Genomic DNA, 13,474 nt, shown 5'->3' with positions numbered 1-13,474 from the left:
TCCTCTCACCCTTACACATTACCGCTGTTTCAAGCTACCCACCCACAACTCACAGGCCACACACACTGGCAGCTATTCAACCATGACAGGCACATCACCCAGATACATGTCCCGCTTTCTTGCAGGAGAAGGTAGGGCATATCAGGAGGCAGCAAGTGGCAGTGGCATTTAGCCCCTCGAGCCTGTTCCACTATTCAGTAAGATCATGGTGGACCTGTGACCTAACTCCATATACCCGTCTTAGCACCATATCCCTTAATGCCCTTGGTTCACAGAAATCTATCAATCTCAGATTCAGCATTCAAAAGTGAGCAAGCATCAACTGCCATCTGCAGAAGAGCATTCCAAACGTCTCCCACCCTTTGCGTGTAGAAGCATTTCCTAACTTCACTCCTGCACGTCCTGGCTCTAACTGTTAGGCTATGCCCCCGCATCCTGGTATTGAATTCCAGGAGACCACCAAAAACAGTTACAAATGTCTTGGCAGCCAGAAGCAATAATCCAGCCACTAACCTGTAAATCCTGCATGGTCCCTTTAAATAGCGTTGGTGGGGAGGCGGTGGGGGGGGGGGTCCTCCAGGCACTCTAAGACACATTCAGATGGTCGGGGTTAAGACTGTACGTTGAGTTGAGCGTTAAGTCCCAAAATGGTGTCTGTCACTTTAAATCAGCGTTGCACACTGATTGAAGCCATTTCTCCTTACTTTACATGATTCCAGTGTTCATACCAAAACAAGGACGCTACACGGCCCAATTTAGCGCCCACAGTGTCCTTTCTAATTCAGTATGCTCTACTTGCTCTTAATAGCGATTCCATTTCAAGACATGTGTGCTTATATTTTTCTGACTGGAGAGAAGTATGCAGTGTGGTTCCCCAGGGGTCAGTATTAGGACCATTGCTTTTCTTGTTATGTATAAATGACCTGGACTTGGGTATAGGGAGTACAATTTTGAAGTTTGCAGATGATGCAAAACTTGGCAATGTAGCAAATAGTGAGCAGGATAGTAGCAGACTTCAGGAGGAGGTAGACACACTGGTGAAATGGGCAGACAGATGGCAGATGCAATTTAATGCGGGTAAGTGTGAAGTGATGCACTTTGGGTGCACTTTGGAAGGAACAACATGGAGAGGCAATATAATCTAAATGGTGCTATTTTGAGGGGGGTACAAGAGCAGAGGGATCTGGAGGTTCTTATTCACAAATCTTTGAGGGTGGCAGGGCAAATTGATAAGGCGGTTAAGAAAACGTATGGGATACTTGGCTTTGTAAATAGGGGCATTGAATACAAAACAAGGAAGTCATGCTAAACCTTTACAAATCACTGGTTAGGCCTCAGCGGGAGTATTGTGTACAATTCTGGGCATCACGCTTTAGGAAGGATGCCAGTCCTTGGAGAGGGCACAGAGGAGATTTACCAGGATGATACCAGGTATGAGGGACTTCAGTTAGATGGAAAGATTGACAAAGCTCCCAGGTGTCAGCTGTGGCTCAGGTGGGTAGCAAGACTGTGGGTTCAAGTCCCACTCCAGAGACTTAAACGCACAATCTAGGCTGATAATCCAGTGTGGTATTGAGGGGTATGCTGCACTGTTGGAGATGCCATTTTTCGGGATGAGATGTTAAACTGAGGCCCTGTCTGCCCCTTCAGGTGGACATAAAACATCCCATGGCACTATTTTGAAGAAGAGCAGGGGTGTTCTTCCTGGCATCCTGGCCAATATTTATCCCTAATCCAACATCACTAAAACAGATTATCTGGTGATTATCACATTGCTGTTTGTAGGACCTTGCTGTGTGCAAATTGGCTGCTGCATTTCTTACATTACAACAGTGACTACACTTCAAAAGTACTTCATTGGCTGTAAAGCACTTTGAGACATCCTGAGGTTGCGAAAGGCACTATATAAATGCATGTCTTTCTTTAGAGCAGAGAAGGTTAAGGGGAGACCTAATAGAGGTGTTCAAAATTATGAGGGGTTTTGATAGAGCAAGTAGGGAGAAACTGTTTCCTCTGGCAAGTGGGTCGGTAACCAGAGGTCAGAGATTTAAAATAATTGGCCAAAGAACTAAAGGGGGAATGAGGAGAAATTTTTTCACACAGAGGGTTGTTAAAATCTGAAATGCACTACCTGAAAGGATGGTGGAAGCGGATTCCCATAGGAACTTTCAAAAGGCAATTGGACATGTACTTGAAGAGGACTAATTTGCAGGGTTTTGAGGAAAAAGCTGGGATGTGGGACTAAATTGGACAGCTCTTTCCAAGCACAGGCATGACAGGCCAAATGGCATCCTTCTGTGCTGTAAGATTCTATGATTCTATGATATTTAGATTGTTCTAAGACATAATAGTGAATTATAAAATTCTGTATGTTTTTCAGTTTGCTATAGTTTTCAAGACGCCAAAATATTTTGACATTCACATCACGAAACCTGTCTCAGTGTTTGTCCAGTTACGTAGACGTTCTGATGGTGAAACCAGTGAACCTAAACCATTTATATATTACCCACACACACAGGGTAAGTGTTCTTGGGCTATAGTCAAGATAATTCTACTTTTCTGCTGTTAATTGCAGTTCTTGAATAACTAACAAAAATTGTATATAGTATTTATGACATTTTATGTAAGCTCATTCACTTCTGGATTGCTATGTGTGAATAATTTGTAAAGTGTATCAAGTTTGATTTCTGTACAGTTTTCATGTAAGACTGTTGACTTTCTACCTTCTGTGAGCTGCTCCAATAACCCTCCTTTGGCTAAGTTAGGTCATGGACTTCCCTCTGACTTTCATTGAGGCTCCATAATCAGTCATCAGTGGCTGCACACAGCTTCAGCATTTCTCTTCCTACAAGACAGAGCATCTCACCACAGTGAGGTGCTGTAACTAATGGTTTAGCCTTTAACTGACCAAATTTATTTGAAGCAGTGGAATGGGTTTGAGTGACAGGCAGTCTTGGAATTAGAACCTGATTCTGTGGATGGGAGAATCTACATTACCTGGCCACTTTCTAGTTATATGATTGTCTGACAGAAAATGAGCTTGCTGCAGGCCAAGGATCCACTCTTTGGGCTCAATTATAAAACGGAGCCAGGAGGCAAACCATTTCACAACCACCAAGAATTGGTCAGCAACTTTGCTTCAAAGTTTTCATTGGCATATTAGGCAGTAGGTCCAATAGAAAACACAAAGTTATACCTCTTAAATCATTACCAATGCAAAGATCAAAAGTTCAGATAATTAAATGCAATTTTTATTTTCAGTTGTGGGTGAACATTTACATTCATTTTTGCAATACATGCGGCAGGGAGTAGAAATAGTCCTTAGTGTAAGATATTGGTAGAAACGCCAAATTAGAAATGGGGTCATTTGATGACTGAAAGATAACTAATAAGTAATATTTGGAAATTTATTTGTGAAAACAATGGATTTATGTATTTATTAAATAGTTCAACCTGCTGTACCTATTATTAATTGTTAAAAATGTTATATTCTAGCTCTTGCAATATCTATCACACACCTAAGGGGTATTTTTAACTTTTATCGTCGGGCAAAAAAAGGGCGAAAGCGAATCGACTGCCCACTTTTCTCTTCAATGGAAAAGAAAATCAGGCGGAGTATAAAACGGGCAGTCATTTCGCTATCGCCCAGTTATCACACGGCAATAAAAGTTAACATTATTACTTCTAATGAGGTTTTGATGTTGTCCTTGATTTTCCTTTGATTTCTTTATTTCTTCACTTATCTAGACAAAGAACAAATTCAGAAGAAATGGCAAAAAGTTTTTCCAAATTTCCCAGATAATTTTGAGGATACAGCAGAAGGTCATGGGGGAGTATATGGTGATGGTTTTGGAGGAGGTGAGTAATAAACAATGACAGTGAAGGAACAATTCAGCGATGGTGTGCTTGCATTTTGAGAGCATGGCTTGCTGAATCCAGCATATACAACCAACCACCCATTTTGTGGGGAAATAATTAAGTAAGCTGCAAATTTAGAAAATTTGTGGAGGCCTTGCACGAAGCATGCAAGAACCTCTTCAGATCTCTTAACTTTAGGCAACTCTATGTAAACTGGTCCCAACTGAAATCAATTATCTTTTTAACATGTTCACTCTTTCAGTCCTGCTCATCCACATAAAATAGATGTTTCTGGGAGTTCCTGCTCTAGCCTTTAGGAGGATGATTCTTAAAGGTGCTAGTGACAGTTTAGTATAGCAATGAAAGTTCTCAGTCTTCTTTCTTTTCAGGTACAGAGTAATTCCGTGATTGGGTGCTCCCTACTAGGAGCAGCATTCGCAAGAGCTTGCAGTTCGGAAATTGCAGCCTGCAGCCCATAGTTTTCCATCTATTCATTTTAATGGAGGGAAAAATTTCATTCTATGGACCCACAATTTCTCGATCTATGCTTCCTGTGAATGCCACTCCTCACTGAGAGTGCCCCATCATGCAATTAACCCTATAGTTGTAGCTTCACAGTCTTTAGTGCATTAAATGTTGCTGATGTTTGCAGCTGTATTTTTGCATTGCAAGAATCCTTTTGCAAATTCCTTTTCACACAGCTCTGTTGCTGACAGCTGCTGTTTTACACATGGCCATCAAGGCCACTAACGGCAGCCCCATGGCATATGAATAGGAAAGACTTTAATTCTATTAAGAGCAAATGATGTCGCCCACAGGAACAGAATCATGCAAGTGAATATATGATTCTCTTAATTTAGTGCCAGTCCACCATGCCACCATTAGTTGAAGGATCAGGCAGATTGTATAGCTTGTTACTAAGGGATCAAGAATACCCACTGCAACCCTGGCTAACGAACCCATTGAGAAACTGCCAAACAGAGGCAGAAAACAAAGCTCATGCCTCTACCTGAATTCTGGTGGAACATACAATTGCTATGCTGAAGCAGAGATTCCACGTGTAGGAAGTAAACGTCTCCTCACTCTAAGAGCCTCCATTTTAGCCTGATCCGTACCTTCATCCTCCTCTTCAAATTATAGGAACAGAGGGCCTACCACTTCCCTGTCCAAAACTGAACTTTTGGCAGAACTGCCTAAATATGAAACTCCAGAGCACCGAACAGCTAAAATTGATATGCAGTTAAAGTAACATCAATCTTCAGCTCAAGCAAACAAAATGGCCTCTTAAATGTGGTGCTGCCTCAGGAATATTGCTGTGCCACTCATACCACCACTGGCGGTATTATTTAGAATCAGGTTTGGGGTGGATGTTGAGGAAAATGTGGCAGGAATGTTAGCCAAACTCACCTGACCCATTTAAACATAGTGTGAAAGGTTACAGGTGGGCGTTAAAGGGGAAGTCAATTCCAGTGCAATTTTTTTCAGGGTGTATTTGAAGGAATTGGTTTCACACCCCATAATAGCACAGAAATTTAAGGTTACATGTTTCTCAGTTGCCTTAGAGACAAATATTATTTGTTTGTGGAAAGATACAGTTTGCCTCCACGGCAACTGCAAATCTATACTATCCTCCAAATTAGTATTTTTTTGCTTTCATATTAGTGTAAGGATTATCAAGCTAGCACTTGAGATTATGTTAGGAATTGAATGGCACTAGAAAGATGTGGATGGATCTTCATGAGACTGAAAGGGCAATTTCTATCACCAGACGTCTGCAGACAGACACTATCATCACTGCATACATAAGATAAACAGACATGTATGTCTTTGCATATATAAAATATACAGACATGTACGTCTTTGCATATATAAGATATACAGGTCATACATAAAGTCATAGTGGTTCTAAAACAATTATGAAAAATGAAAAAAAAACACAGAAATGGTCTTCTGTCACAGTCAGTCCATCAAGCGAGAAGGAATGGTATCTTACATTTTAGGGGTTGTATGTGCCAATTGGAAACAATGGAAATGGATATCAAGGGTACACACCTTTTGATTTCAGGCAATTGGAATACAATTTAAATGTTTAATTTTCCCTTTCCACTGCCAGAAAGGAAAATACAGTATTATGCATAGATACAAATATAGGTCATTTGCATCCAGTTTTCAGTCTATGTTGTCACCTTTAGTATTTTATGATATTTGTAACGTAAAGGATGTTGCGAAGCATGTTCATAAACTTCAGCCACAGACTACTGAAAGAGTAATAATGAAACGAATAACCACAATGGTGGACATTGGTCTAAATACTGTAGCCCACAAATTCTGGAAGCTCTATTCCACCACCAGAAGTGTAGCAGGGTAGGACTTCTATCTGCCCGTCTGCCCTGGACCAACCAAATCCCAGGGACGGTGTCATTTGCATAATAGGGACAGGCACCCATGCCATTCACGGAACTAATGAGGTGCCCATTCCACTGGGGCACTGGGATTTTGGAGCAGCACTTGGGGGATGCAGACTGGTCAGGCTTAAATGTGAAAAATAACATTTTTTGCATGCTGCCTCATCAGTTGCTCCTGTGTCATTCCCCAATTTTTCTGAGATTGATTTCTGTTATGATAAGATATTGTTGAGCTCACTCACAGTTGTTGTAAAGCAAGCGTATTTCTTTCATGCAGGAATACTTACTGTTCCACCCAAAATGCTTTTTGCCCTGTCCAGATAGCGCTGATTACACACCCAAACTGAACCAGAATTTATAGGCCTGTATATTCGCATTCCCTATAATGCTATCACTCATCCTTTTGGATCATGATTAAAATTTGTCAGGGGAAACAGAATTAGTTAAAATATAAAAATCACATTATAACCTGGGTGCTTAGCAATTATTTTAATGATATGATTGTATTGAACATGAAAGTAGATAGAATTATCAAATGTATGTCATTGCAGGTTTTTGTTTAGTTTATATCAAATCCCCAACAAATAACATGGAACTAAAAAACATGTTGCATGCAAGAGTGGTCAGAAAAAACATATTTTTGAAAATCAAGTATATCTCAGATTCTATTAAGTAAATTTAGAGGTACATTTCATGAGCTGTGTGTTTATAATTTGTAAAAAAAGATGCTAGCTATGTTTGAAAAGCTGTTACAGGATTAATTTTCAAGATGGGACAGAGACTATTATGCTCATACGTTGACAGAGATGTAGAACTAGAATCTTCTCAAAACTGATTGTCTCATACAGAAAATGAGAATGTGAGCAGTAGCATGAGTTGAGAAGGATCGGATTTAATATCCCTAATGATATAATAGTGCATCTCTTTCACTGAGAATTTTGAAGTAGTTTAAACTTTGTTGGCCTTGAATTCTGCGGGTGTTCTCTGAGGGAGTCCGGTGAAGCCCTAAGGAAACAGTGTAAACGGCTAAGTATACGGCTATTTGTTTGGTGTTTCCGCCAATCTCCCACTGAAATTACAATGGGAGACCGGGACAATCTTATGGAATTTCCGAGCCATTATTACATTGGTAATAAAATTCGTCTGCTTTTTCAGCCATGATTTTTTCCCATGCGAGAATAATGTGTGGTTTCTATGGAAATATAGAGGGGGGAGAACAAAGTGCTAGAATGTAGTGCGCAGTACTTGATACTGACCAAAAAGAGGAAAGGAATTCAGAGAGAGACCTGCATGGGGGAGCTCAATACTCTTGAGTATATTAAGTGCTATTCTTAGCTCTTGTAAAGACCAGGCTGATAAGAATAAAGAAAATCTAAGGTAATAGTTTTACCAAAATTTTTTAAAGATTATCCACCATGATTCAGAATATAATGCTTGTACAAAGTATGACAAGCATATTAGTAACATCAGTGATGCTTTAACCTACTTTCAGAAATGACAGTTTTAAAAAGACCTGGATTCTTCATATCACCCTCATATACACACAAAGATGACAATACTGCAGGTGAGTCTGTTGTTTTTACCTGTCCAATGGCATGAATTGAACATGAATAGAAATATTCTTCATTCTTCCATTAATATAAATAGTGGTCATTCTTGTACTTAAATATTTCTACATTTTGTACATTTTTACCTATAGTTATCTAATACGCATGTAAAACTATAACTATGCAACTTCCTCGATGGATTAGCGGGTATGTGCCTGATGTGGTACAGATCCATAAGCACCAGAAGATCCCAGGTAAGATCCTTGGCCTGCACCGAGTTAGCTGATCTCAGCTGCGGCAGCTATTGTGCACAAAAACTTGCCTCAACATCATTGAACTACGGAAGAGACAATCAGCCAGAGTTCCCAACCCACTGAGCTCTATTGGAAAATGTGTGTGTGGATGTTGAATGAGTACATGATTAAGCTCTCCATGTGTGAATAGCCTAATGATACTCGCCTCTAATATCTCAAGTGGCTTTTTATGAAATGTCATACAATTTCCTAACATCATTTATTTGTTCTTTGCTGATGAGGTGCTTCAGGAATTAACAGCGCAAAATAGTTTTAACTGACATCTTTAAACAGTACTATTTGACTATCAAATGAAAAATAGAAGGTATTAAAATGCACAAATCAGTCAACATATGAAAGAAAATTGATTAATGGTGGGACCCTTCATCAGAATACTGATAGTGCATTTTCTGTTTTTATTTTTAATCTCCAGCACTCATGGTTTTTCTGTTTTATTTCTACCATCTGATTGTGAGCCTTCTCTAAAAGTAGTAGCAGTCAATTCACACCACTGCTCAAGAAGTGCAGGGCAGAAGATCACATGTTGTGAATAAATCAAAATTAATATGCTATTATCTTTCACATGAAAAATCTGAGCTATATACAGCTCATTATTAATTTATATCATAATCATTTGAATCTAAATGTTAACATCCTTTATGAACCATTTGAAAAATCCTTTAATATTTTCTAAAAAATAAGCAGTTGTAGTCATAATAGTTTACTTTATCATTTCAGATATGAATTGAGCTTATATTTGTATGTTTTATCTGCAGGTTTACAGTTTCCTGTGGATAATGATATACTGGCCTATTTTCCTACAGCTGAGCTGCCAGGTTATGGGGAAATAAAAAAGCCATTGGCTATTCACAATCACATGGTAACAACTCAGGCTACCAGGAATAATGTGTAAGTACTGTGTCAGGCTGAAAAGCTTTTGTAGTAGTAATGACTTAGTTCGGGGTCAAACATTGAGATAGGATCTATGAAATAATACCTGCTTCATAATTTATTAATAAGAGATATTTCATGGTTGTATAACAAGATAATATGAATCTATGTATATACATAAAATAAAGTCTCGTGAAATTAACTAAATAAGACCCAGAAATGCTATTATTGAGTTACATCGAGTCTACAGTACAGAAACAGGCCACTCAGCCCAACTGGTCTATGCCAGCGTTTATGCTCCACACGAGTCTCCTCCCATCCCTCTTCATCTAATCCTATCAGCATACCCTTCTATTTTGTTCTCCCTCATGTGCTTACCTAGCTTCCCCTTAAATGCATCTATGCTATTTGCCTCAGCTACTCCTTGTGGTAGTTCGTTCCACATTCTTACCACTCTTTGGGTAAAGACCTTTCTCCTGAATTCCCTATTGGATTTATTAGTGACTATCTTATAATTATGACCTCGAGTTTTGGACGCCCCCACAAGTGGAAACATTTTCTCTCCGTCTACCCTATCAAATCCTTTCATTATCTTAAAGACCTCTATCAGGTCACCCCTCAGCCTTTTTTCTAGAGAAAAGAGCCCCAGCCGGTTCAGCCTTTCCTGATAATTATATCCCCTCAGTTCTGATATCATCCTTGTGAATCTTTTTTGCACCTTCTCCAATGCTTCTGTATCCTTTTTATAATATGGAGAACAGAACTGTGCACAGTTCTGTTCTCCATATTATAAATGAGGTCTAACCAAGTTTCTATACAAGTTTAACATAACGTCTCTGCTTTTCAATTTCTATCCCTCTAGAAATGAACCCTAGTGCTTAGTTTGCCTTTTTTTTAATGGCCTTATTAACCTGCATCGCTAATTTTAGTGCTTTGTGTATCTGTACCCCTAGATCCCTTTGCTCCTCTATCCCATTTAGACTCTTATTATCCAAGCAGTATGTGGCCTCCTTATTCTTCCTACCAAAATGTACCATGTCACACTTATCTATATTGAAATTCATTTGCCAGTTACATGCCCATTATATAAGGCATTATTGTAAATTGGTGAAAGACTCCTTAAAATGGTGAGATCACTGTACTTAAAAAAAAAAGTACAGGTTAAGATCCTGGACTAGCTATGAACAGTCACCTCTGAAAACTCCACTGCAATTCTGTCATGTTGGTTACTGGTGTAAATTTTTCCTGGGATGATACATTCTCCATTGTAAATGCTTCTTTTATACTTTTTTTCATTACTGTGTACATATTTGTCTGGAAAGATGTGATTAGTGGCCCAATCATGCAGTTGTGTCTTTGATTATGTCATTGCACACAACTTTGGTTTCAAACTTGCTAAAATTTCTTGCAAAATACTTTAAATAGGTAGAAATGTTCAATTTACACCTTCCACAGCAAAGACTTGATTCTCATCAGCGCTCAGATGTCATAATTTAGTGTGCCTCATATAATTTTAATGGTCACGTGCTTACTTAAGGTAGCTTAATACGTGGCAATTAGACCTGGGGTACAAGAGCATCCATTTGAAATTCACCAGAAAAATGTACACAGTCCTGTATTTTTATGTTAACTGCCAAGAAATAAAAGTATTAACATACTGCATCAATCCTGAAAATGACAATTTTCCTGTTTTATACACTGTACAATAAATTCATTGCAAAGCATCCAACTTATCAAGTTTTAGATAACGGCATTGTTCATGCAATTTTTGGATTCAGGATTGATAGCAACTTATATAAATGTGTCTACAGCATGGAAGATGTTTTGGGATACATTCACACTATAACAGTGATTTCACTTCTCAATGATGCTGCAGTTATAGTGTAAATGCAATTTCAATCTGGAGTCAGAGTCCAACCCAACACTGGAGCCAAGAGAAGTGAAACTCTCTAGAGGAGGGGTAGTCTCACTCTGTCTTTGCTTCAGAGTCAGTTCAAGTCTTGATATCTGCTTTACACCCACAAGTTTATTATCCATGTGAAGCCAGAACAACTTTGCATTTAATGCTAAACTTGCAATATGAATGTACCATTAAATAAACTGAAAAGTGATTTCAACTGTGAGGTTGATTCAATTAATGAAAACATCTACTTTGCACTTTTAAGTGATACAAAAGTTTTTCCTAATTGTTTCAATTGTAAATGTAACATAGTTTCATAGAAAATGCTATACTTAAGTAAATTTATCTTCAACAGTTTATTCTGTGAATATATATTATTTATGTATGTATATATTGAGAATTAATTTTATAATTGATTAGAATATTATGGCTGACAAGATATCTTTCCTAGCATGACAGTTGTAATTATTTTCTTTACTTCTTAGAACATGTTCTGGGTATTGAGCACGGGAACTTTCTAAAGCAAATGAAGTGCCGAATCTCAGTCCTCTGTATTCTTCTTGTACAGATTTTTTTGTGATTTATTTTTATATAGAAATTCTATTAATAAAATTATATTTTTTCTGAAAATTTATTTGATGCCAATTATCTGTTTTCAACCTACTATATTGGGATGGGTTGCTATACAATATATTTGTTTTGTAGAAATCAATGTTACCATTCACTGAATATATTGAACTATAAATGCAGAAGATATCTGAGTAACTGGGCAAGATAAGCAGGAGACATAAACCCCAGATGTATTTTTTTCTTTAAAGATAATTTGAAATTTCAATTAGTGATATTATATTTGATAATCTAAAACTAAGATTAATATTATTGTATATATTGTGTTTTAGTGATCTTAGGACATTATTTATTTTCTAAATAATTGTAACTTATGTCTATTTCATTAGAATGAATTTTGTGGTAATATTAGTTCAGAGCAGGATAAATAGATCAGAAAAAACGTAGTTCAGAAATAATGCTTTGTCTGGTAAATCATTTTAAATAATGAGAAATCATCATTGAAAGATAAAATTAAAACTTACTTTCACAAATATACTACCGTGACAAAATGGCAGTGAGCAAAGGAGAACAAAACTGAGACAAGGAACATGACCAATGTAAAAGGCAATTTTCAGTTATATACTTAGGCCATAATCTATAGGGCTACTATCAACAGTCACTGAAACAATGAAAGTAGAATTTCGCCAAAGCAAGGTCTTGAAGATGAAAGACATAGAAAATTGACAATAAGGTTTGAGTCACTTAGAAAAGCCTATAGGGCATAAAACTAATTAAGGCCAAACATGCAAGATGGAACAACAACTAGTAGGCCAGTACTGGTTTGTGAGCACACCAACGCTCCAGCATTTCTCTCTCTAGGCCATTTGGAGGAAACAGAAAGGTGGATTTTAACCTTGAGCAGGTTTCAGGTGGGCGGCATAAGTGCAAAGCGCACCTACTGTCATAGATTTCAGGACTGGGGACATTTTAACCCAGGCCTCATCCATATGCCCCCAGTCAGCTGCCTGCCCAAACAGGGCGGAAAGTGGCAGTTGGCTGGCTGGCACAAGAGGAAGGCCACTCACCAGCACTGAGCGAAGGCTTGCTGATATTTAGGTAAGTCGTGGGGATTTGTCCGGCAGGGTCTCATGAGTGGGGAGGAGGAGCCGAGGCAGCAGAGGTCCAGAATTTTCTTGTGGGGCCCGAAGGAACACTCTTGTTCTTCCTGTCACCATTAAGCAAAGTATTTTACTTACCGAAGAGGGTGTACGCTTCCTTCACACCAGGTGTCACTCAACGGGGTGGCCGCAGCAGGCCCTCCACTCAGAATGGGGCCAAAATGCCATCAGGGTCCTATTGACCCCAGAGGACCCAAATTAGCATTTATGCATGTAGCTCCTGCTCGAGTCTGACAGACACCTCATCAGCCACCAAAATCAGCAGCATTAAAATCGGGAATCAGCGGGAACTGCGTGGGAAATGGAACCACTCCGATTTAACTGTTCGCCTGCACCATTCCAACTAGAATGTTGCAGATCTAGGTTTCTTTTTTGCTGATGAAAAATAGAAAGAGGTAGACAGGATAATGCATCACATTGAAAATCTGACATGGTAATTTCATAAATTTGTGGCAAATCATATTTTCACTATGACTGGAGTATTGAATGATAGTTCAAAAATAAACTTTAATCTTTAAGTTAATTCTAATTTATCTAATTAGTTGAGTAGAATGAAATCTGTCAGAATTGTGAGTTTGCAACAGAAGTTGACATATGGTAAGTGTAGCATGCTTGGGAGGAACAGATGACTTTGGACCTATAGTTCTCAAAGCTTTCCAACACTGGGCATTCCTCGCCTCATGTCTGGGTCTTTTGTAGACTAATTGATGGAGATTGATTGCTATGATTAGTCAACAATTCCATTATCGTTTATCATGCGACTACCAGGATGGTAGAAGGCAAACTAGATGGATCTTGTTTTCTTTTCATCTAGCAATTCCTATATTCCTACCTTGTGATATGCCCTACAATG

General features: G+C 38.5%; 1 protein-coding gene across 2 annotated transcripts in view; it reads left to right on the top strand.

The window, feature by feature from the left end:
* LOC137332463 (nuclear factor NF-kappa-B p105 subunit-like) overlaps window positions 1-11,524 on the top strand; it is a 126,838-nt gene extending 115,314 nt beyond the window's left edge. For both annotated transcript variants that reach the window (XM_067996329.1, XM_067996328.1), the window contains 5 exons: window positions 2,381-2,519; window positions 3,748-3,858; window positions 7,756-7,827; window positions 8,880-9,012; window positions 11,380-11,524. In XM_067996329.1, coding sequence (XP_067852430.1) covers window positions 2,381-2,519; window positions 3,748-3,858; window positions 7,756-7,827; window positions 8,880-9,012; window positions 11,380-11,398 — 474 coding nt within the window. In that variant the 3' untranslated portion in view covers window positions 11,399-11,524. The remainder of the gene's footprint in view (window positions 1-2,380; window positions 2,520-3,747; window positions 3,859-7,755; window positions 7,828-8,879; window positions 9,013-11,379) is intronic.
* Window positions 11,525-13,474: the final 1,950 nt, after the last annotated feature.

The sequence above is a fragment of the Heptranchias perlo genome, chromosome 14, assembly GCF_035084215.1.
Source record: "Heptranchias perlo isolate sHepPer1 chromosome 14, sHepPer1.hap1, whole genome shotgun sequence".
Classification (NCBI taxonomy): Eukaryota; Metazoa; Chordata; class Chondrichthyes; order Hexanchiformes; family Hexanchidae; genus Heptranchias; species Heptranchias perlo.
Note: the sequence above shows the minus strand (reverse complement) of the source record. Positions and strands in the feature narration are given on the sequence as shown.